The sequence below is a fragment of the Chrysochloris asiatica genome, unplaced genomic scaffold (assembly GCF_000296735.1).
Source record: "Chrysochloris asiatica unplaced genomic scaffold, ChrAsi1.0 scaffold00035, whole genome shotgun sequence".
In the NCBI taxonomy this organism is placed as follows: Eukaryota; Metazoa; Chordata; class Mammalia; order Afrosoricida; family Chrysochloridae; genus Chrysochloris; species Chrysochloris asiatica.
Window position 1 is genome coordinate 13,954,991 of NW_006408553.1, and position 24,943 is coordinate 13,979,933.

A 24,943-nucleotide genomic window follows, 5' to 3' on the forward strand; every position below is an offset into this window, starting at 1 on the left:
GCAGAGGCTAGGAGTGAGGCCAAAAGAAGGGGCTGGTGTGCAACCCAACCCTCATCACTTGCTCTAGGTTAGAAGGATCCTGCCTCTGAGGAATGTAGTCTGTTTGACTACATTGACAGGCCCTCCCAGGGAGCTCTTAACTGAGTGCCAGTTAGCTCTCACCATCTTTCCTTTGAGCGTCTCTGTGCCTGTCTACTCTGCTCTTATAACACACTTCTGACTAATTAGCTTTAGGACCCAGTTGCCCTTATGTTATGACCTCATTATGTTATGACCTCATTAAAATAAAAACAATTTCAGAACAGGATCTTTTTAAGTACAGAGGTTAGGATTTCCACATTTCTGTTTGGGAGAACAAAATCCAATCTGTAGCACCTTCTATGGCTTCCTTTTTAGTTTCCTCTCTATAAAGAACCCTGGCCTCTGCATCCGTCCATTCTGGGCACTCCACATTCCGGAAGTGTGTGTGCCAGGCACAGTACGACAATACAGAGACCAGAAACATGGTCCCAGTTTCACAGTCTGGAAAGGCTGGGAGGGATCTGTTAAGAAATAATCACTGTCACTGAACAATGATCATTCTTAAGAGACCAACTGGACCAATAAACAACATCATTATACACAGAAAAAAGATCAAAGTTGTCAAGGACAACTTTAGTTGGATCCTTAATCAATGCTCATGGAAACAGCAATCAATAAATCAAATGACGTATTGCATTGGTCAAATCTGCTGCAAAATACCTCTTTAAAGAATTAAAGTGCAAAGATGCCATTTTGACTGACTAAGGTGCACCTGACCTACCTAAACCATATTTTCAACAGTCTCATATGCATGTGAAAGTTGGACAGTGCATAAGGAAGCCCAGAGAAAATGTGATGCATTTGAATTATGGTGTTGTTGAAGAACAGTGAAAGTACCATGGATTGTCAGAAGAACAAACAAATCTGTCTTGAAAGAAGTACAGCCAGAATGCTCCTTAGAAGCCAGAATTGAGAGACTTCACCTCACAAACTTTGAACATGTTCTCAGGAGAGACTAGTCCTGGGAAAAGGACATCATGCTTGGTAATGGGTCATAGAAAAAGAGGAAAACCTCCAATGAGATGAACTGACACAGAGACTGCAACATTGTGTTTAAACAACACTTGTTAGGGATGGCGCAGGATTGGGCAGTGTTTCTTCCTATTGTCTGAGGTCGCTGAGTCAGAGGCAACTTGAGGGTGCCTAAAAACAGGAGAACTTGTAGCAGGAGAGAGGGCACTGGGATATATACCTCTCCTAATTTCCTGAAGCAAGTCAAATTGCTTTCTCCAAATCCTTTTTCTTTTGGAGAAAACAGAGACATCTACACCGGCTTAAATAGCTTAGTGATGGGCGCCATCTTCTGGCCTGGTATTAGACCACTTTCCAGTCTGTTCTAGCATGTGGCTATAATAAATATAATACTAGTTAAAAGGTCCTGAAACCCTTGTTCATTTAATTATAAGTGCTGTTGGAAAAAGTGTAATTTCAAGGCTTCTGGTGCTGTAACATAGGACTGTTAACTGCAAGGTTGGTATTTCAAATCCACTAGTCACTCCTCAGAAAGTTTACTAAGAAATTTAAAGTACTATTGTTGTTAGATGTTATGGAACCAGTTCAGATTCCTAGCAACCCTATATAAAGACAGAAATTCTGTAAACACATTTCTGGCACTTGATATGATTACCCCATTTGTTTTATTTGACTCACAAGGGATAGGCCTTTGGTTGACTTTGTCATTTAATTAAACCAGTGGCTCTAGAGGGTAAGCACTGGACTTCGAACCGCAAGATCGTCAGTTCAAGCTCACCAGTTCAAGCTCACCAGATGCTCCACAGGAAAAAGATTAGACTTTATGCGCCTGCAAAGACTACAGTCTCAGAAACAAACCCTATACACGGTCACTCAGCATTTAACAACAAACATATCCCAGAGACAACAGAATCTAAAATTTCCAAGCTTAGAAACCACTATTTTAGATTAGCATAATTAGGATTTACTTATATGAAAATAATTCCCTTTTTGATGACTTTATATCCAAATATGAAATGCCAATATCTGCTTTATAAGCTTGGTTTTGGGTTTTATATTGTTCTGTGCATTTTTGTGATTCACATACTGGTTGTGACTGTGTGCAACTGAGTCGGTTCTGACTCATAGTGACTCTGCATAGGGTTTCTGAAGCTGTAAAATCTTTACAGGAGCAGAAAGCCTCATCTTTTTCCTGTGCAGCTGCTGGTCGATTCTAACTGCTGACCCTGTGGTTAGCAGCGCAACTCATAATCCACTACGCTATCAGAGCTCTTTGTGATAACATAATCAAAGACACAATTTTGCTCAAGATTCTTTGATATATACTGTTACAAGCCAGGTATTTTGGGGCCAGGATCAAACTAAAAGCATCTTAAAGCTCAGGGTTTTAAAAACATCGGAATTTGTTTGCACTCTTCAGTTTACCATTCCGTATCTTTTTCACTCCAAACGCCATCATACAGGAAGCAGCTTTGGGAAGTAGAACACAATTTCTTGCTCTCTCACTACACTGTTCTGCCTTTTCGAGACATCCTTTCTATCAAGGGCCAAAATCAACATGCACTGCCAAAGGGAAATATAGAATCTGTAATTAATTATCCTTGCACTTCAGAAAGGGTTGTTGGGGCTGGCAACAATTCCTTGTCTATTATACTAGCGGGTTTCAAAAAGTTCGTGGAAAAAAGGAATTAAAATTGAATGGAATTTTCAACTTTCTGAAGACCCCTAGTACTTGTACGTAGAAAGTTTGTCTAAATTAAAACCCCCGGTCTGGTCCCACTTTAAACCAACCACAGACAGAGAGCAACTCAGAGTCGCAACCCAGATTAGGAACCTCGCCTCCTAGTCAATGTTTCCACCCGAGTCAACCAACGACCAGACCGGAAGTAGAACTCTGCCTCAGAACGTGGGAACGCACCTATCCCGTTATGGCACTGACCGGAAGAGGAAGGTGCAGTATTTAGAAGGGTCCCCTCCTCCTTCCTTTACCTCAGTGCTGTTTTTAGGGACGCAGAGTGAGGTACTTGAAAGTTTCCGCGGCGCTGACAAAGACCCTCAGGGTCGTCCCCGGGCAAGTTGTGAGATGCCGGGCGGACGCAGCTGCCCCGACTGCAGTTCCACGGAGCTCGTGGAGGACTCGCACTATTCTCAGAGCCAGCTGGTTTGCTCCGACTGCGGCTGCGTAGTCACCGAGGGGGTCCTTACCACCACATTCGCAGACGAGGGCAACCTCCGAGGTACCCGTGTCCAGCTTTCCTCGGGCCTTGGGGACATCTGGGAGCGATGTCCGTGCACACATTTCCATATTGGGGTGGGGGAGGGAAGGCCTAAAGTAAGCGAACGAGCTGCAGGAAGTCAGGAACTGGTATTCATTTGTATTTTCCCAGCACATCGTACAAATCCCAGCACATGTGATAGGTGTAATAAATATTGAACGAATGAAACAGAGAAAGTTCACTCAACTTTCCTTGCCTGGTCTGGTCATAGTGGAAGTGTATGCGTTAATTCTTTAGGAATGAAGCACATATTGTCATCCCAAAGTAGTTTCCAGCACTGATTGGCAAAAACATGCCTCCCACTGCAGAACCCCTTTGTACATTCCAAGACCCTGCAGCAGCCAGGAAATTGCCTGGATTATACATTCAGGACAGATGACTAAAATTTTGCAACAGTTAGGCCATTTTAGTGCATTTCTACCCTTCCCCTTCTGTGATTTGATGCTGCTTGTGGACATAGAAAACGGGATGGGCAATTGTTTGTCTAAATGGATGAATGTCTTCTATGAGTCTTGGATCAGATGCTCAGTGATTTTAATTCTGCTCCTTGGCCTTATATGGTAGGACAGGGGTCTGGGAACTAAAGGTTAAACAAGCTATTTGTTGCTGTTCATTGTCTTACAGAGGTAACCTATTCCCGAAGCACAGGAGAAAATGAACAAGTTAGTCGCAGCCAGCAACGAGGTGAGAATCAAGCCTTTTATGACACAGTGTCTTTAAAGAAAATTACCCTGATAGTCAAGTCCATCTGCTTGCTTTTCCTGTTTTCAGCATTACTGGTGTAGGCAGGGTGGTTGTCGGGTGCCACTGAAATGATTTCAGCTCAATAGTTCCATGTGACAGTGTAGAACTGTCCTCTGTGGGTTTCTAGGCTATAATCCATACAGATGCAGATTGGTAGGCCTTTCTCCCAGAGTCAATGGGTGGATTGACCTTTACAGTTAGCAGTTAAGGGCTTAACCATTTTGCCACTGAAACTCCGTGATGTAGGTTAGAGCAGAAAAGAATGATACTCAGAAATAAAGCGTAGCAATTCAGGATAAGGTTTGAATGTGTTCAGGGTGTGTTTGAGGTGGCTTCAGGAAGCTTGGATAAAATTTTGGCTTGGCCTTAAATCAAACCAGCTTCCAAACCAGCCTGGTGGGCTGATAGGTGGTTTCTTTGCATAAATTTCTTTGTGCCTTTAGAATGACCACACCGAGTGTCACTCACTCCTGTCACTGTATAAAGGTGCATTATATGTGACTGGCATCTGAGGCCGCGTTAGCAGAATTTCACAGAAGCTACATATAAGATCCCCGCCCCCCGCCCCCCCAACTCTTACTCTGGGTTTTCTTAGGTCTCCGCCGAGTGAGAGACCTTTGTCGAGTTCTGCAGTTACCGTCGACATTTGAGGACACAGCAGTTACCTACTACCAACAAGCATACCGGCACTCTGACATTCGTGCTGCCAGGCTGCAGAAGAAGGAGGTGTTGGTTGGGTGTTGTGTCTTAATCACCTGTCGGCAGCATAACTGGCCCCTAACCATGGCAACCATCTGTTCCCTGATCTATGCTGATTTGGATGTGTTTTCTGGCACCTACATGCAGATAGTGAAGCTTCTAGGACTGGATGTGCCATCTCTGTGCTTGGCAGAGCTAGTGAAGACCTACTGTAGCAGGTACCTACCTAGTGGGGAGTCACTGGGAGGGGATGGGTACCTGTTCCTGAGTCCTAAATTCTCTTACCTTTGACTCCTCTTTTGACCAAAGCCTGTGTAAAAGGATTTAGGAGAAAAAAATCCATTCTTTATCTTTTATATCTAGTCAGCACCAGACTGTGAATCACAGGGTTGGCAGTACAAACCCACCAGGGTTTCTATGAGTCGAAACCAACTCGACAGCACTTAAACATGATTAATAACATCAGTTTCATTTTGTTTTTTGTGATGCTATAATAGGAGCCCTGGTGGTTTAGTGGGTAAGCATTTGACTGCTAACTGAAAGGTCAGCAGTTCAAATCCCCCAACTGCTCCACAGAAGAAGTATGTGGCAGCCTGCTTCTGTAAAGGTTTACAATCTGGGGATCCTCATGGAGCAGTTGTACTCTGTCCTTGCAGGGTCCCTATGAGTTGCCATCGACTTGACAGCAGTGACTATGGGTGGTGTTATAATTTTCAAATCCCTTTGTCCTAACAGTCACTTCAGTATGTGGGGAAGAGTAGGTATTTGCCTTAGCACAGGCTGTGGAGTTGTACCAATCACACTGTACTCTGTAAATGACAGTTTCTGGAGTTGTGCTCTCTGTGTCCTATAGGACCGCTGGGAGTTGGAATCAACTCGGTTGCAGTGAATCATCATCACTGGTGTCAAATAGCCTTGAATTTGAATGTTGGGCCCTTACTAGCTGATGACTGTGGTCAAGCCTTAGTTTTTATGCTATAAATGCAAGTAACAGACTGTGATGTGGGTTAAATGAGGACACTTTTAAAGCACTTACAATAAAAATTAACAGGGAGCTGCTCAGTAAATGTTAGCTTCCTTTTGCATTGACTTATTATTCATGGAACAAGCAGAAGACTAACCCTGTATAAACTTGCTGCCCAGCAAGCTTGAGTGTTCCCAAGGGAAGAGCTTTCCCAACTTGAGCAAATTGTTCTTTCTCTCTTTGGAAGAACAGCCACCCATAGTAGTTACTGACATCAGCCCTCATTTGGATTGTTTCAGCTTCAAACTGTTTCAAGCCTCTCCATCTGTGCCAGCTAAATACGTGGAGGACAAAGAGAAGATGCTGTCACGAACATTGCAGTTAGTAGAACTGGCGAGTGAGACGTGGCTGGTGACCGGACGGCACCCTTTGCCTATCATCACTGCAGCTACTTTCCTGGCCTGGCAGTCGCTGCAGCCTTCAGGACGTTTGTCATGTTCCCTTGCCCGGTTTTGTAAATTGGCAAATGTGGACCTACCCTACCCTGCCGCCACCCGCCTGCAGGAGCTGCTGGCTATACTGCTACAGATGGCTGAGCAACTAGCCTGGCTGCAGATCCTGAAACTCAACAAACGATCTGTGGTGAAGCACATTGGGGACCTTCTCCAGCATCGCCACACTCTGGTCCGCAAGACCTTTCGGGATGGGACAGGAGAGACGGAGGCCTGTGAGAGGGAGATACAGGGGCAGGGCCAGGAGCAGAGACAGGGAGAAGAGGTTGAGAATAGTTGCTTAGATTTGCCTGTGGGGAAGCGGCCAGCTAGTCCTGTCCTTCTTCTCCCACCCTGCATGTTAAAGCCCCCAAAGCAACTCCGACCCACGCCCCTTGTCTGCACAGTCACTGGAGATGAAAATATTTCTGATAGTGAAATAGAGCAATATTTGCGTACCCCTGAGGAAGTTAAGGACTTTCAGAGAGCCCAAGCTGCTAGTCTAGCTGCAAAGAGTCAGTCAGTTCATAACCCACCCTGATGCACATCTGACAGGACTCTTCACCCCATTCTGACAGCAGCTTGGTGATAGGCACTGTCATAGCCAGAGAAATAAATGTGTATGAGTCATTGGGTACGATTTTTTTTTTTTTTTTTTTGGAGAAACCAAGAGGGGACTGAAGGATTAGTTTCAACTCAGCTTCTGGAGAACTCAAGTGGACTGCAGGGAACAACCATGGGTAGGAGATAAAGTTGTATCTTGTCAAAAAATGGAATCTATATATGGAAAATGTAAGGTGCTCTCCTCCCACTCTGAATTGCACACTTCTGCTGCTGCAGGCCTGATGGGGCTTCCCTGCTGTTTGTGGTACTATAGGCATTGTGAGTGGTGTCATCCCTCAGAGGAACAGGAATCGGGAGGACTTCCAGCCTTGCACAAGTATTGGGGGAGGTTTGTGTGTATGATGTCATGAGATCCTCTACCTCATAATGAAAGAATTGTGGGTGGACTAAGGCTATAGCTCAAAGGGCTTTGCAAATTTTTAATATATTAAAACAAGAGGCATCTGCTAGAAAACATTCTATTGTATAAAACCCGAGCTCTTAAAAACGTGTTTTCTTTGGCACTTTTCATTCCCTCCCACCCCTTTCCCCAGCGTATTGCAAAAAGCTCTCCAGTGCTAAGGCATTGGCAGGGTATGTAAACAGCAGCCAGCATATGTGGAAGAAGAATACAAAGCTTGTCTTTTTTTTTTTTCTTTCTAATACTGTCTGCAGCAAGCATAAATAACAGGATCCATCCTAAGAAGTAAGGACTTTTCTCCTCCCCTACACCCTTTTTGACTTTGTGATTGGGTGGCATGGCACTGGGAAGGGACCTGAGCCAGGCCTGGAATTTCACACTTAATCAATAGGCCCAAGGTTCTCTCCACTTTCATTTGGCCCTATAATAAAAGGCTAATGATTGCTTTTTGTGGTTAGAGAAAATAAGGGTGCTGATTTTTCAAAGTAGAAGACAGGCCCCAGATGACCTGCAGGGACCCCAGCTACTACCTAAGGGGGTTTGGCTTGGGCTTCTGGGTCAGGAAGCTGGTTTGATGTTTTGGGGGTACCTCTAGAACTGTGACCACACTGAGGCAAGAACATGTTCTTCCTCAATCCCTTGGGGGCTGGAAGGCTAAAAGTGCACATACGGGTCTTGTAATTGGACATTAAGTGCCTCTCTCAGTATTGCCCGTAGCCATACAGTGAAGCCTCTCCAGATAATTTTTATAAGAACATATTTAGGTCATGACTAGATCCTACTCCAGATGCAAGTACCAACTCCTACTTCCCTCAGATCATCCTCAGACATCTGGCAGAATCAACTTTTTACGTCTGTAGCCTAGTTTTGTCTTTAAAGTGTTCCTCTGAGCCCTGCATAAGGTTTGTGTGCTGCTCAGAATGCTGTTTGTATGCCTAATTGTGCACTGTGCACCAGCCACCCTCCCATAGGACTGGTTAATCTCAAACTGCCTTCCACACTGCCCAACCTTTCCTTCTTGCATAGTTAACCTGAAAAGTAGCACCTTGTTATTTCACCCCAGTAGTCCTTTTCACCTGGCTCACCCACTTGTCTGGCTCCTCCCTTGTTTCCCAGAACTTGGGTAGAAAACAGGTCCTAGGTCTAAGCACAAAATGGGCTGACTTACAGGAAGGCAGTGAGAAGACAAAAGGCAATCCCCAAACTTCCATCATGTTATCCTGATGGGGCTGATGACCGTCAATGGGGCAGTGTGGATGGATAGGGGAGTACCTATGGTGGAACCCACCCTGCCTTCACCATGCCCTTTCACACTGTGCGTTATACAGATTTCAGGGCTTTCTCACCCTACTCCAACAGGCACCAGTAAAGTGGTCGGCAGAACTAGCCTGGGTTGGTCGGAAGTATATCACGCATGTGCTCTGGGATTGTCTGTCGCTGCTCCAGAGGATGGCCCTCTTGGAATGTGGCAAACATCTTACTTACTACCTCCTTTTCCCCAGTCTCCAGAAATAAAGTTAGTGAGAGTGGGTGCAGTCACCGGGCCCTCTACCTCAAATTTGCTGACGTAGCAAAAGACGTCTTTGAGGCTCCAAGAGGACTGGGGGAAAGATTCCCTGGGCCAGCTTGCTCTGAGTGTCCACCCCATTCTAGACGGTGGTCTCGCTCTTCCAAAGGCCCGTCTTCATGCAGCCGCCTCCGGTCGCTTCAGCGCCTGTCACATTGAGGTCGTCGTACTTGCCCCCCTTGGGGGCGCCATTTAGACTGGCTGTGTTGAGCGGGTATGAGCGGCGCTTGCTCTCCTTCTCTAGCGCCCCGCCCCCACTGCCTTTGAGATTGTCACGACTGGTGCTGCGGTGCTGGCTCGGCCTCCCCGCCTCGGGGGGCGCGGCGCTCGTGTCGCTGCCCTCTGATGGTGTGAGCATGGGCTCGCCGTCGTGCTGGCGGCCGCCCCCTGGGCTGTTGCGGCAGCTGCCTGGGTAGCTGTCAGACGGGCTGTTGTGCAGGCTGCTGCTCTCGCTGCTCAGCAGGTCAGGCGCCCCGCTCACCGCGCTGACCGGTGCGCCCCCTCGCAGGGCCTTGAGCCGGTTCTTGCTGCCCGCTTCCCCCATGCGATGGCCCTTGGCCCGACTCTTGTGTACTCGGCGCCCATGGGGCAAGTTGTTGGGGTGGCGTGGAGCGAGGCTGCCCCGGGAGCCTGTGGGCTCCGGCTCCCCTTCTCCTCGGGCCGCTCCCCCGGCCTCGCACCCTTGACTCTGGGCCAGTTGCAGGTTGGTGAGCTTGCAGGGCCCCAAGGGTGGCACGTGGCCGCTGCTCCCGCTCACGGAGGACTTGAGGGAGGCGGGACCCTCACCGAACACTGGGGACCCATCCTCTGGGGCGATGGGCAGGCCCCGGGGTGGAGCGTGGGAGGCCGAGGTTGAGGCCGGGGGACAGCAGGTGCGCCAGGCGGCCCTAACGTCTCTGCGCCTGGCACAGTGGTGGGTGAAGACGAAGAGGCCCAGGGCAGAGGCTGCCAGCCCGTATAGACAGCTGCATACCATTCGGGGTAGCCAGCGCTGGGACACAGCCAGAGCTCCGCAGGCCCACATGGCCAGATATAGGAAATGCGTGGTCACCAGGGCCCCAAGCTGGGCTCCTGGAGAGTAGAGACCGTCACGATTCTCTGGGGGCCCGGGCGTTACCACCCCTAAGCTCCCAGCAGCCAGAAGGGAACCTGAGTCACTCAGAAGTGGACCACTGCTCCTAAGTCTGGTGGAACCCCTTAGCTCCTCCCCTGGTTCCAGGGAGACCCTGCTGTTGTGCCCCTTTGGGCTTTGTGCCAGAGGACCCCGTAAGCGCAGCCCAGCACACAGGAAGTAGATCCAGGTGACTAGCAGAATCAAAGTCACAGGGATGTAGAAGGCTCCTAGGCTTGGACGCCACACCAACCAGCAGCTGAGGGAAAACACAGAAGCAGTAGGTGAGGAGGGGGGCCCGTTTCTGGGGTGAAACCCATAGGCTGAGGAGGTTGTGGAGGTAGAGGATAGATGGGGAGGGAGAGACTGGCTCAGTCAACATGGATGAAACCCATCCATGTTGGCTAGGTAGTCCCTGACAGGTGGCCCTGCCAATAGACTAGCAGGCATCTGGTGCCTGGGTAGGAAGGTTTGGAGGCAGGCAGAGAGTGTTACTCAGGACAGAAGGGAGGGTGCTTACTATGGGCTGTGGTCCTGGTAGTTGTGGATGTTGACAGCAGCTGTGATACCACAGATAATGAGTGGGATCCCTCCAGCGATCAAATAGAACCTGGAGAGGATTGAGGTTTAGGAGTCAGAAAGGTGGAGAAGGGAAGGGGAAGAGCCAGGTATGTAGAGTCCTAAGACTCAGTCATCTTGGTCCCAGCTTTCTTCCCCTTTAAATTATTTCAGAATGTTTTGCCAGGTATGCAGTTCTGATAGGTCCCTTGAGGACTTAGCCAAGATTGTCTCAAGGGATTAAAGTCCAGAATCGTCCTCTCTTGTCCTAAACAGTGCAGAAATCAAGGGGTGCCACCCAGGTTCTGGGGTCCCTGCCTACCCTGATGTTGTAATGGCTGAAAGGCCCTAGGATGTACCCATTCTGTAGCTTTGTACAAGCTGGAGCCACCTTGGGCCTTGACTCTTCTTTCCTTGGAGAATGACCTCCCAGGAACCTTAGAAACACCTTGTATTCACCCTGGGAGGACAAATTTTGGTGTCCCTCACCCCCACCCCCAGACCCTCTCCCATTGCACAGCTAGCAGTTAGAAGTACTTACCGGAGCATGGGACGGGGAGCAGGTAGGGCAGAGTCCCCTTCTTGTGGAGGAGGTGCCCTCCATGTAAGCTCTTTGTGGAGGACTCGGGCCTTCACCCCCATCCAGAGCAGTGTAGACAATGAAGAGTAGTGTAGAGTGATGCCCACCTGCGGGGTCAAGACACTAAAGTTGGGGAACAAGGGCTGCTACCACTGGGCCCTTCCAGAAACCCTCCCCTACTAGCATTCTCCCATTCCTCCGGCATCCAGTCCCCAATTCCACAATTCTTTTATTTTACCCAGCCCACTGTCCAGGTGTTCCTCAGGGTCCCGTCCTTGGTACCCTCTGTACTTCACACCAGGGTTCTCTTCAACTCTGGGACGCTCTACTACACTGTCATTTGCTATCTGGAACATCCCTGCAGGTCTCCCACTCTCCACTTGCAAGTCTCATCTTCTAATTTCTCTGATAAGATTCTTCACCGACCCCACAGCCCCCCTCCTACTTCCCCAGACTAGACACACAAAATAATGGAGCTGGGGTCTATTTGCATGAGTCTCTCTTTTCATCCTGTGTAGCTGCCTAATCTATGCCTAGACTGCTGTTAACCTTTCCTCTGCCTGCCCCCATTCACCTAAGCCCCTTTTGCTTACCGCCTGGCAGACCACCTGGTAGTTGGTTAGTGTGATGCCCCCCGCAAAGACAGCAGAGGTCATGGCCATGTGGAAGCAGAGGTTCAGCAGCATGTGCCAGCCTTTCCGGGAGACATGGATGGAGCTGCCCCAGAAACATCCATTGGTTAATGCCCCCCACCAACACCAACCTAAAGCTAGGCCCATGGGGTCTCTATGTCACTGGAAGAAACAAAGCGGGGAAGGCAGGTATCTGTGTACATACAGGGGTGTATGTGATAAATGCCACAGAGAAGGAAGTCCTTGACCCCCTAAATGTGGTTTCCAACCCCAGAAAGTCATGTGGACCCATCTGGGAAAGAAACACTCGCCAATACTTTGTGCGCTCCACTGCCTTCCCACCAGAGCCCTCCCTTCCTGCAGAAGTACCCACCTGTGATTGAGGATATAAGTGATGATGGTGGAGAAGAGGCAAAGCAGTAGCAGGGCTGTGCAGGGGTACACGACAGGATGCAACCCTGCCCCTGAGCCCCCTAACTCCCGGGGGAAAACACTCAGCTCCTGCAAAAAGAGTGGGGAAGAGGAAATGGGCATTAGGAGACCAGTAGAGGCAGTTCCTTGGAGACCTCACCAGTGCCCCCCAGCATTTTCCTTTCCCAACCCTGTCAGCCTTGGTGTGGACAAGGATGTGTCAGGCCGTCCACTCTCAGAAAAGCAGTCCTTGGAGCCTAAACAGCCAGTTGTCTGCCTCCATGCTCCTGTTAGCCTGTCTTTATGAAGATTTTTGAGCGCCCCCAGCCTGAGACCATTGTGAGACCACTGCCTGCTGCTTGGTATCGTAGAACAGTGTGGAAGTGTGAGGGAGGGAGATTGGGTAAGTGAGGAGAGGGACCAGAAAGAGTAGAAATGTTCCAATTTTTTTTCTCTCTCTCACTGTAAGAATCTGTGCCTCCGAAAGTGCAGGATTTAAAGACCAGGCAGCATAGTTCCAGATTGATTTCTCTCCATGTGGGAGTAGAGGCAGGACCTCCCCATCTCCTGAAAGATGGAGAGGTGTGGGGGAAGCCAGAGGGAGAGTCCACCAAGTGTCCTAACAGTTACATGGCTGGATCAGACTGCTGACCTTTCTTTTTAGTTCTCCATGGTCCCAGATGATTTGAGCACCTGCCAGCACCACACACTCTCTCTTATTCCCTTCCCTCTGCCCCTTGGCCCCAACTTCACCCACCATGAGCACAGCCACATTGCCCAAGTGCTGGCAGTGTAAGGAGCTGACGTTGGGCTGGCTGGCGCGGAGCTGGCAGCCCTGGGAGCTCCAGCCCCCAGGCCCTCCAGGTCCCTCCTGGCTCCACGAAGCTGCCACAGGTTCGGCCCCCTCAGCCCAGTGCCTCAGCGAAACAGTCACTGGCTCCGTCAGATTCCCCACACCACAGCCACCTATGGGAAGGGAGAGGAAAGTCCACATATGCACAGGTCCCTTAGGGAATCAGAGCCTGTAAACACCTGCTGGGGACAGGGCGTTGAGCTGGGCTCATAAGATGTGATTAGGTACAAAACACGGGCCCTACTTTTAAGGGCCTCATTCTAGCTGGGGAGACACAGTGGATGAAAAGAAAATATACGAGGGGGCTCCAAAGGGTTTATGTTTAAAGTACACTGCCTTGTGAATAGGCAGTGGTCCACACTGAGTGGTGCCAAATGAATATGTACACCAAGAAGACAGGACTCTGGGGTCAGGGTGTCCAGGGAGGGCATCAACTCCAATTTATGGTGACCCCATGAACTCGCATGTCAAAGTGAAACTGTGCTCTACAGGATTTTCTGCTACTGAGTTTTTGGAAGTAGATTGCCAGGACTTTCTTCCAAGGCATCTCAGGGTGGACTTGAACCTCCAACCTTTTGGTTAGCGGCTGAGTGCACCATCCAGGTACTCCTTCAGCAGGTCATTATTGCTTGTATGTATGCAGGTATGTGGCAGAGCAAGAAGTGTGTTGGTGTGTTTTGGAGGATGTGGGTCAAGGGTCTGTGCTTATAGTCCTCTTGAAATCTGACAAATCTGGAATATAAAATCCAACCCCTTCTTTTTATGGGATAACTCTTCCCTGCCCAGCCCTACGCACCTTGGGGAATGGAATGGGCCCCATATCTCTGCTAACTCCACCAGTATATTAGGGGTCACTGTGGGTGAGGAAAGGGCAGGATGGAGGGCTCCTGAGTGGCATGGGGAGTCCCTTACTGGTTCCTGCAAAGATGACAGGGGTGGCCACACCACGCCTCTTGCCAGGCCCAGCAGCTCCAGGACGGGATGTGTTGCTGTGGCTACGGAAGAGGCGGCCATTTCGGAAGACGAGCAGTTGCAGGGTACAGTCTGGGGGGGCTGGGGGTGCCAGGGCAGCCGGGAGGGATGAGAACAGACTTGGGGGCAGCTGGATGGAGGCCAGGGCCACACTGTTCTGGGGGGACATGGGAGTTCCTCAGAGACACCCAGGAACCCCTAGGCCTCAGATGTCCCCTCCTTTTGCTTCCCTCTCCTCCTACCCCCACTCCCACGTTTCTGGGTCCTGCCTCCTCTCAGACCATGCCTCCCTGCCCCCGCCCCCCCCCCAACCAGGCATTTTAATCTGGGCACCTCCCCTCTTACTCTTTTTGGGCCCCACACCTGCTCCCCAGGCCCACCTTGATGTGGAAGGACGACAGAGAGATGTTGGGCCTCCCGGTGGTACAGCGGAAACGGAGCTGCTGGTCAGCCAGGGGTTCAGGCTCAGGCGGGGGATTCTGGCCTAAGGTGCCTGGCCTTGATGCAGACAGCCCTGCTTCCCTCCTCTGGAAAGCTGTGCAGGTCAGACCCACGTAGCTGTGCGGTTTGATGAGGTAGGCCTCCAGTGCCACGTTCCTTGAGTTCTAGGGACAGGACCTTGTCACCTCTCAGTTTAAGATATGACAGCCCTCTCTTGATCTTCACCTGAGACTGTGCATTCCCTCTCTGACTGACTGGTCAGGCAGTGTGTCCTTACTGACTTTCAAGGCCCAGCCAGTCTTCTGTCTGCCACAGTCTTACTGCCCACTGCTGGTTACAGGACCTCTTCCTCTGAGCTCACAAGGCACTGACTCTCCCACTCACTCAGCACTTGGCCTTACCCTGTCTTGTATCCTGCTCACCTTGTGTTGGTCCAACTAAACTGTAGAGCAGGGCCATAGCTCATCTTTTTATCTCCTGAAGGGGTGCACTGTGGTGGTTAAGTGACTAACTACACTGTCCCTCATATTGGACATGTCATCCCCTTCTCAAAGAACAAAAGATTTCATGACTTCTCACTCGTCTGCAAGTGCTGTCTGCCCTCTTGACAAGCTTCCTCTCCTCCCTTCTATCCTTTAGACCCTTTCTCTTATTTAATTACATCAGACTATGGCCCTTGATGATGGAGTCCCGGTATGGCACTGTAGGATAATGCACTGGACCACAAGGTCAGTTTGAGCCACAAGGTCGGCAGTTCAAACTCACCAGCTATTCTTCAGAAACACTATACAGGGTCCCTATGAGTCAGAACCAACTCTGTGGCACTTAGCAACAACAATAACAAATGGCCCTTGATGTGGTGCTGTAGGATCAGCACGGGACTGTGAACCACAAGGTTGGCAGTTCAAACCCATTAACTGCTCCTTGGAAATATTATGCAGGGTCACTATGAGTCAGGACCGACTCAGTGGTACTTTACAACCACAACAACATGGCCCTTCAACATAGGAGCCCGTTGGCACAAAGAGTAAGCGGTTGCCTGCTAACCAAAATGTTGGTGGTTCGAACCCACCAGTGGTTCTGTGGGTGAAAAGCCAAGGTGATCCCCAGTAAAGATTACAGCCTAGAAAATCATATGGGTAGCTCTATGCTGTCCAATGGGGCCACTACGAGTCGGAATTGACTCGATGACACAACAACATCGCCTTACCACCAAGCCTTCCACAACTTCCCCAGTGTCACTGACTTCCCTCTCCTGTGCTCTGCTTCCAATAACTTCGAAGTTGGTACCACACGACTCACACCTGACTCAGCGTGTGTAGCATTCCATATGGTTGGGCTCATGGCAGGTGCACACTTGGAGGACTGGGTCACTGAGAGAGCAGTGATGCCCTTCTGGATGATGAGGTCTGGTTGACTCTAAGTCCCCTCCCTGTGCCAAGCCCCCTAGAAACTCCCTCCTACGATGACCCACGTTACCACAGAGATGTGCTGGGCGTGGGGGCTGAGGGCGGCACCCCCAATGCGTTCCAGGGCGCCCACGATGCCACTGCAAGCCTTGTCCTCACGCTGGGCCAACCACAGCAGGTGCTCGTCCACTAGCATCAGGTTGCTGGCCATGTCCACCATCACCTCCACCAGCTGGGAGGGACAGAGGAGTCACTGAGGGCAGGAATGGGGTTTGGGACCCAGGGGGCTTGGCAGAAGGAGACTTGGTCAAATGGCAGTTTCCAGTGGAGTCTCACCTCTTTGATCTGGTCAACATAACCCAAAAATTTCCGGATCATCTGTGCCACATAAACTACGTCCATCATGTCCGAAAAGCTTGCGGCCTCAGCTGTGTACACTCGTAGCTGGTGGGCCAGGGTCAGTGCATTGGAGGCGTTGATGGGCATCTGGGGTGTTGGAGGAAAAAAAGAGGGTCATCTTATCCTGTTCCTTCACCTCCAGAACCGCCCCTAGTTGGTCCCTCTCCTCTGAGCTGTGACTCAGGGTGACAGTGTTGGTGGAGGGGATGGCAGCACAGCTGGTGCTAATTATGATCAGAGGCACATCGAAGGCAATGAGCTCATCACAATTCAAGGCTGCCCACTTTAGCACCACTAGCTAAGGGCAATGAACAACAAACTTCACTCTTTCCTTGTTTCCCTCCCCACCCATCCAAAGCTCCCTTTGACGTGTTGGTGAATAAAGAACCCTGAAGGAGGCCGGGCCCACCCTTCACTTGTGTGGCCTTGGTGGGTCTGAATCCCCTTCAGGGCCTGGGTGTGCAGGAGGGAAAGCTAGTGGAGAGCACCCAGAGACAAGGTGCAGCCCCACTATGCCATCAGGGTGCACACCAGGAGCTGCAGAGCAATACAGCAGCCATGAGGCCAGCAGGTTTCTTTCCTTCCTGATTCCCAAATCAAAGTGTCCCCTGCCCCCGTCCTCGCCAGGCCTCACCAGCACGAAGGTATAGAGCACCCGGGTGATGTCGTTGGTGTACAGACAATGAGAGTAGTCCCCGGGCTCCCAGCGGCCAGCACGGTCACAACGGCGGGAGGCTCGGGTGCCTGGGGCACCCCCACTAAGAGGTACTGATGTGAAGGGGTACTGCAGGCAGGACTGGTAGGCTGTGATGCCAGCCAGAGTTCGAGGCCACCTAAGGGCAGAGGTGGGAAGGAAGCTGATGACTCAGGCTCCTCTGGGCAAGAGCCCCACCCTGCCCTTAATACTGTGATGTCATTCAGTCCCAAGTCCTTGGGGAATGGTCAAAGAGAAGGGGCTTGGACTGGCCATAAGGGGGTTTTTGAGCTCTACTTCTAATGATGTGGTAGTTTTGAATAATTCTATCATTGGTGATATGGGGGCTGGAGTTCAAGTCCTACTTCTTTTACTAATGAGTGATGATTTTAGGCAAGTCATGTAACCCCTCTGGGCCTCAGTATTCTCAGCTGTACATTGGGAGAATAAATACCTGCACCACATAACCGAGAGGGTCATTGGGATATTAAAATGTGATACTCCTGTGGGAGCATTTGTAAACTGTCACTGTGAGGAAGCAAATAATCTTCAGTCCTGCACAGCACATCCAAGACAGTGACTCTATCTATGTGTAAAGATACAGTCTCTTTAAATGGAATCACAGGACTTGAGGCTGAATAACAAAGATAATGCAACAGTGAGGGGGTTCTGGGTGCATGGGAGCAGCACTGGGGATGGAGGCTGGGTCTCTGGGGAAATCCTCTGCAGAGCAGACCAGAACCTGAAGTCGCCGCGATTGTTGGCAACACGTTCCGCAGGGCAGTAGGAGGCAGAGGTCTCCAGCACCACAATCTCCACCTTCTTGCTGGCGTTGCCCTGGACTGTGGACACAGAGCACTCCCACTCGCCTGAGGCCCACACACCGATGTGAGACAGCGTCAACTCACTGTGGATGGAGACAGGTTGGCTTGGTGAGGCACTCAAAGGCCCAGTCCCCTCGCTTTCCCTGAGTGCTTCCTGACCAATGCACTCATAGGTGCCATGCTCTGGGGTGAAAGGACACTAAGTTTCCAGTTCTTTCGTTGTCGTTAAACTGAAGGAGGGATACAAATGCATACTTGTTTCATTGTGATTATGAAACTATTTCATGAACTTCAATTTTCCCATCTTTATTATGGTGATAAAGGAGTCCTAGTGGCACAATGGTCAAGCACTTGGCTGCTAAACCAAAGGTTGGTGGTTCAAACACAACAGCCACTCTGTACAGGTTGCAGTTGAGGAAACAGGCCATTCTGCTCTGTATATGAAGTTGCTAATGAGTCAGAATTGATTTGACAACATCATGGAGATAGATAATAACTCTCTTGCAGGTCCATTGTAGAGATTATATTTGCTAACATAGGTGAGGCCAATTATATACATTTTAAAGGCACTAAAGAAATGTAAAGGAGCTCTGGTAGCATAGGGGTTACAAATTGGGCTGCTAACCTCAGGGTCAGCAGTTCGAAACTACCAGCTCTTCTGTGGGAGAAAGATGAGGCTTTCTGCTCCCTTAAAGATTTAGAGCCTCAGAAACCCCGTTGCTACCAGTTGGAACCGACTCCATGGCACATAACAACAACAACAACAAAGAAATGTAAATTATTATCTTGTTTTTATTCCCTATCAAGCAATGAGTTTCTATTCCCTATCTAGACCATTTATGATAAACCCATGTGAACACATAGCTCTTTTGGTGGGCAGGTAAGGGGTACTGTGGCCAGCCCTGCCCTACTGCAGTCTGAGGAGGTATATACCTAGTGATGAAAGTGCAGTCATGGATGAGGCTCTCTCCCAGGAGGACGCCTGCCTGCTCATCGCCATTCACAGGTGCCCGGTTGTGGTACCAGTGGATGTGGGTATCATTGCCCAGGTAACTGGCAGAACACTGGAAGGGCAGCCGGTCCCCCTGGAACACCACTTGGCGTAAGGATGGGATCAGGTGGTGCGTGTGCAGTTCCAGGACCCCCTCTGTGTGGAGGAGACACCAAGAAGTGAGGCCTATGTGCCTGCCCGCTCTGTCTGTAGCCCACACCAGCTGTGGGGAAGGCAAAGGGGTTAAGAGAAAGCCTCCAGAGAGAAGAGCACAGGAGAAGAGCAGGTGGTTTGGGGACAAGTAAACGTTTTCCCTTCAACAGCATTCTTGCTGATAAAAACAGCCCTAAAAGGAGTTTAGAGAAACTGGCAGAAATCCAGTGAGTCTCAGGAGAAGCAGCTGCCTTGGAGAACATGCCCACTGCCCAGTAACACTTAAGATTGACATCGTGTCCGATTACCCAATAAGCAAGGTAAGCACAGGCTTACTTGTGCTTACTAATCTGTAGTGAACAAATTCACATTTTTTTCACCACATCAAAAATTCTGCTTCTAGGCATGGCTGACCTCTGTCTCTCTCCCAATCCCACAGCACTTTCCTACAGAATCAAAGCCTCTTATCAAAATGCACAGTCCCTGATGGAGTATCCAGTAAGCAAGGTAAGCACCGACTTACCAATCTATAGTGTACATCAAAAATATAGTGGAAAACATGTGACACTGCTCACTAGATTAGTGAGCCCAACTAAGTCCATGCTTACCTTGCTTATTGAGCAATCTGCCCCTGGGTGGAGACCATTTTGGGCAGGTCCGACTGTGGGTCTGAGGGAGGAGTGGGTGTGTTCTGAGGAAGTCCCCTCGAGGTGGAGGGAAGGAACTGCTCACCACAGAGGAGCTGGGCCTCCTGGAGGCTGCCCAGGACCTGGGCATGCAGGGCCCTGGGGTAGGAACAAAGTGTGCGCTCCGACACCTGCAAGGAGCGATTCCGGGCCCAGGACAGCAACCAGCGCAGGCGGCAATCACAGGTCAGGAACTCAGTGCCAAAGTCCCTAAAGAGGGGTCAGAGAGTACAGCAGAGGGGGTGTAGGCACCTGGAGTTGGGGTGGGGCCGCGGGAAGGGGATGAGACCAGGCAGGACTGGAGAGGGCAAACCTGAATATGTGTGCCCTGTTCCACTGACTGACCAAGCAGGCACAGGAAATTTCGGGCACTGTGTGTTCTACCTCCTAATAAGGCCGGCCTTGGTGTCCCCAGTGCTTTTGTGGCTCCCTTCTGGGCTGAGGAAGGGAGTAGGGGTCTGAATCCTTGAGCTGGGGAAATATACTTACACAACCTTAAGGGCTGGCAGCTCATCAAAGACCCCAGGCTGCAGACTGGAGAAGATGTTCCCAGATATGTTTCTGCAGGGGGCCAGGAACATAGAGGCAGTGTCTTAGGTCAGAGAAGGGAAGGGGTGGGAGGAAAGACCCACAGGGACTTGGTGCTGCCTCCGTCCTCCCAAGTTTTCCTTCAGGGTGAGCCCTCTCCCCTCACTCACAGTCGGAGAAGCTTGGGGAGGCCTTGGAAGGTCTTGGAAGTAAGACAGCCGATCCGGTTGTTGGAAAGATCTCTAGAGAGACACACATAACTTCAGCAAGTCAGTCGCATGGTAGCACGTGGGTTTGCTTGTATGAAGGACACATGTAGGGCTGGGGCTTGTGTGGGAATGGGATGAAGAAGGAGATGGGGTGGGGCCAATGCCACATGTGAGCTTGAACTGTCCATTTGTTCAACCTCAGGCAGCACCCTGAATGGGGACAGGCAGAAGGGGTAGGCAGGATTGTGGAGAAGGGGTAGTGGGAGCAATGGTTGTTCTGGGGTTTATTGAACTTTCTCCAGGGACAAGAGGAGGGGTTGGTGTGGTGGTGGGACTTTGGGGTAGTACATGCCACTCACAAGCGCTTCAGCTCCCCCAGGCCCAGGAAGGCATCAGGCTCCACCGTGCTGATGACATTGTTCCTCAGGTCTCTGTAGGAGGCACAAGAAGAAGCCCTTACATCTCCCCTTCTCTGAAGCCATACTGCTTCCCTGAGGTTGATATTCTCATTGTCACCAGAAGTACTGAGTGTCTTTCGAAATCTCTGCTCTTCTCAGTGCTGTTGGAAGGTTGGAATCTTCCCTTCATGCAGTTAGGTTCTTAGACCTGGAAATCTGCTTCCATAAATATTACAGCCGACAAAACCCTATGGAGCAATTCTACTCTGTAACACGTGGGGTTGCCATGAGCTGGAATGAACTCAATGCCAATAGCAACACTTCAGACAAGTCTCCTCAGCATCCATGACTACCATCAAGGGGTTTGTTGTTGTTACTTTGTGCCGTGGAGTCAGTTCCGACTCATAGCAACCCTGTACAGGATTTCCAAGGCTGTAAATCTTTACGGGAGCAGAAAGCCTCATCTTTCTCCCGTGGAACAGCTGGTAGTTTCAAACTACTGACCCTGAGGTTCGCAGCCTGATTCATAACCACTACGCTACCAGAGCTCCTTACCTTCAAGGGGTACTGGTCAAAAAGATGCAGAGGATGAAGAAACCAAGACCAACTTGTATAAGCAAGAGAAACACAGTGGAAACAAGGAGTGGAGTAAGCACTGAACTAGGAGTCAGAGGGTCTTGTTTTCCTAAGTCACTCCCCTCTGAGTTGCCCTGAATATCTCACAGGATTATAAACTCTTTGAAAGGAGGCTGACCATTGTTGTTGTTAAGTGCTGTGGAGTCAGTTCCATCTCATAACGACCTTGTATGAGGTTACCAAGGAGCGGCTGGTGGGTTTGCAGTCTAGTGCTTATCCTACAGCACCACAGCTATCCCTGCATGTCTTTTCATCCGATAAGTAAGGAAACAGGCCTTGCAGCTGATGGATGCCCAAATGCACTTTGACCTGGGTCCCTGACTCCTGGGCAGGATTGTAAATCATCTGGTTCAGGCCCCTCAAGTTTCAGATGAAGAAGCTGAGGCCCAGGGAGAATGAGGCTTATTCAGATGCATCATTAGCCCTGCCTTCTTCCCAGGGTCTCATAGTGCTGAGAAAAGGTAGAGAGGAAGCACTACCTCTGCGTTGAGCTTCGAAGATCAGAGACAGGACAGAAGATGGTCTGTGGCCCTCTCAGGAGTCCAGGGGCTGAGCTCCACCCACCCTGAGGAGCCAACTAAAGATAGTGCCTGTCCCAAAGCCTCCCATCCTGCCAACACCCAACATCTGCAGGAGCAGTGCTGAAGGGACAGCTCCACCCACTGGGTACCTACTTGGCCCCCTGTCTAACACCTGAGCTGGCAGCCCTCCCTCTAGGTGCTGAGGCAGAAGGACCACTGGCCTTCATCCTCATCCTTATCCTCGTATTAAACACAGTCAGGGGGAGATCTGCCTTGATAACGAGGGGTCACTCATCCACCTACTAAGGGACAACCTGGATCTTTCCTCGGCCAACCCCAAACAAGCTGAGGGCCTCCAGAACAACTTACCAGGAGGCCTCCCTACTCTGCTCAGACTCCCTCTCTTGAGACCCCATGGAGGCTGCAGCCACCCTGCTTGCTACTTGTGCTCTCTTTCTGCCTGACCCAAATACCCAGGATATTATGAGGCAGCAGGGTGGAAGATTCTTGGAATCATCAGCATGTTAAAAAAGAACCTGGGACCTGTGACAGAGATATTTAGGGTTATGGCTCTGCCCCCAACCCCAGCTCAGACAGAGGGAGGAGGCTCTGGGCTCTGCCTGGTAAACCCTGAGGAACATTCTGGACTACAGGTAGGAGAGGGTTAACAGAGCAAGCTGGCTCCCTACTGTGGGGAGAGGAAGTGGGTGTCTAGGATGGGGAGGCGCTGTCTCAACAGGAGGCCTGTTTGCAGACAGTCCCAGTCTCCTAGTCAGGGGACATTAACACCCAGAGAAAGAGAGAGATTGAGAAAATACCCTGCTCAGTCCTGCCCATGGCCAGCGATTGGTCCTCACACCTCAGCTCCCTCTCATACCAAGGACTCAGGCTCCCTAACTCTGAAACCCCTTGAGCAGAAAAAGAAAGCCACCAGGAAGGCCAACTTCCTAGAGGAGGATGGCGTCATACCCAGGCATGCTGGGAGTTGCCCCCAGTGCTGGGCCCATGCAGGAAACATGCGCGCAAGTACCCAGACACCAGGAGCACACTCACTACATGCAGAATGCAGACAGGACATGGGACTTGTGCCCTGCCTACCCAGGGTCACCCTTCCTGCCCGTCTCCTCCCCCTCCCCTTGGCTGCCCAGACCCTGCTCTCACAGCCCCTCCTCTGTGCTATTCTAGCATGTGCCCCCTTGGCCCCTGTTGGGGTCTGGCCATTATCAGGGCTCTGTCTCCCACCCCCATGCGGGGGACGGGCAGAAGGAAACACATTCCTCATTGTGTCACTTCCCTTCATGGGCTGCCAAGGGGCTGAGGCTGCAGCCCCCCACCCCTTCCCTCTCCGCTCACTTGTGTTTATTCTCATTTCCTCCCTGTCCCCCATCACGAACCCCCACCCTGCCTGCCCTACTGATGCTTTGCAGATGGGAGCAAGGCGACTGCTTGGGCCCAGCGCCTCTTCCTGCCCTCCATTTCCTGCAGCCCAGAGTCATGCTGGGACTTCTCTGAGAAGGGATCTTCCACCAAGGGCTGGCACTTTTTCCATCTTGCCTCATGACCAGAGTGGCTTCTGAGGTGACCAAGGGAGTCCCTGTGCATCACCCTGCCTTCAGAAGGGGTCTTGCTTGTCTGGAACCAGCCAGACCTGTGTTGTCTCCCGAGGCAGCTCATGTTTTTTGAGGGAGCTGCTTCCTGGACTGAGTGGTGACCACTCAATGGCAACTGGACCTTGGGCAGCTGATGCCTCCTGGTCCTTGTTGGTAAAGAAGGCAGTTGTTAGCTGCACTCTCCTTAGGGACAGGAGGAAATGCTACCATAGAATTTAGGTATTGTTTGGACTTGGAAGGCTCTTATAAATAGGTGGTTTTGAACATTCTCGATTGTTATTGTTAGGTGTCATTGAGTTGGTTTCATCTCATTCCACGTACAACAGAATGAAACACTACCTGGTCACTACCATCTTCACAGTCAGTGCTATGCTTGAGGCCATTTTTGCAACCACTATGTAAGTTCATTTCATTGATGGTTTTCCGTTTTTCACAGACCCTGTACTTTACTAGGACCCTATATTTACTGACTAGTGTGGCACTTTAGGATAAGCATTGGACTGTGAGCCAATGCTTACATTGGTTCAAACCCACCAGCTACTCCCTGGAGATCCTGTACAGGATCTCTGTGAGTCAGAACCGACTCAACGGCACTTAACAACAACAATATATTTACTGATGAAAATCAAAGTGTACAGCCTTCAGAGTAGATTGCATCTCAGTGTAAAGAAAATGAAAATCCTCACAACTGGACTGATGACATCATGATAGATGGAGAAAAGACTGAAGTTGTCAGAACTTCATTTTGCTTAGACCCACAATCAATATTCATGGAACCAAAAGTCAAGAAATCAAATGATGTATTGCCTTAGACAAATCTGCTTCCAAATATCTCTGTAAAGTATTAAAGAGCAAAGATGTCAGTTTGAGGACTAAAGTGTCCCTGACCCAAGTCTTGGCATTTTTTAATCACCTCATATGCATGTGAAAATTGGACAATGAATAAAGCAGATTGTAGAAGAACTGATGCATTTGGCTAATGGTTTTGGAGAAGAATAGTAAAAGTACCGTGGACTATCAGAAGAACAAATATGTGTTGAAAGAAGTACAGCCAGAACCTTCCTTAGAGGTGAGGATGGGGAGATTTCATCTCTCATACTTTAAACATGTTGTCAGGAAGGACCAGTCCCTGGAGAAGGACATCATGCTTAGTAAACGGGCAGACCCTCAATGAGATGGGCTGACAAAGTAGCAGCAACAATGGGATCAAACATAACAACTGTGAGGACAGCCCCAAACCAGATAGTGTTGTACATAGCGTCACTATGAGTTGGAATCAACTCAACAGCACTTAACAACAACAACTACTACTACTTTATCAAGCAAGATGTCCTTCTCCAAGGACTGGTCCCTTCTGGTTACATGTTCAAAGTACAAGAGACAAAGTCTCACTATCCTCACTTCTAAAAAACATCTGACTGTACTTCTTTTAAGACAGATTTGTTCCTTTTTCTCAAAGTCCATGATATATTCAATTTTTAAAAATGTTTTATTGTGAATTATATGATA

At 49.9% G+C, this 24,943-nt stretch overlaps 2 protein-coding genes across 2 annotated transcripts in view; one reads left to right on the forward strand and one right to left on the reverse strand.

Moving 5' to 3' along the window:
• The first annotated feature begins 3,136 nt into the window (after window positions 1–3,136).
• Window positions 3,137–6,768, forward strand: BRF2 (BRF2, RNA polymerase III transcription initiation factor 50 kDa subunit). The gene is made up of 4 exons (XM_006859965.1): window positions 3,137–3,290; window positions 3,954–4,013; window positions 4,669–4,990; window positions 6,036–6,768. Exons 1-4 carry the CDS (start codon window positions 3,137–3,139, stop codon window positions 6,766–6,768), a joined length of 1,269 nt encoding a protein of 422 aa, XP_006860027.1.
• A 2,132-nt stretch (window positions 6,769–8,900) lies between these two features.
• Window positions 8,901–24,943, reverse strand: part of GPR124 (G protein-coupled receptor 124) — a 72,396-nt gene continuing 56,353 nt past the window's right edge. The window contains exons 3-19 of the mRNA XM_006859966.1: window positions 20,629–20,700; window positions 20,231–20,302; window positions 20,022–20,093; window positions 19,579–19,742; window positions 18,636–18,849; window positions 17,621–17,785; window positions 16,819–17,017; window positions 16,122–16,271; window positions 15,856–16,017; window positions 14,316–14,540; window positions 13,876–14,092; window positions 12,868–13,076; window positions 12,073–12,200; window positions 11,661–11,784; window positions 11,029–11,174; window positions 10,450–10,539; window positions 8,901–10,188 (exon numbers count right to left, since the gene is read on the reverse strand). Of these exons, the coding sequence (XP_006860028.1) occupies window positions 8,901–10,188; window positions 10,450–10,539; window positions 11,029–11,174; window positions 11,661–11,784; window positions 12,073–12,200; window positions 12,868–13,076; window positions 13,876–14,092; window positions 14,316–14,540; window positions 15,856–16,017; window positions 16,122–16,271; window positions 16,819–17,017; window positions 17,621–17,785; window positions 18,636–18,849; window positions 19,579–19,742; window positions 20,022–20,093; window positions 20,231–20,302; window positions 20,629–20,700 (3,697 nt within the window). The remainder of the gene's footprint in view (window positions 10,189–10,449; window positions 10,540–11,028; window positions 11,175–11,660; window positions 11,785–12,072; window positions 12,201–12,867; window positions 13,077–13,875; window positions 14,093–14,315; window positions 14,541–15,855; window positions 16,018–16,121; window positions 16,272–16,818; window positions 17,018–17,620; window positions 17,786–18,635; window positions 18,850–19,578; window positions 19,743–20,021; window positions 20,094–20,230; window positions 20,303–20,628; window positions 20,701–24,943) is intronic.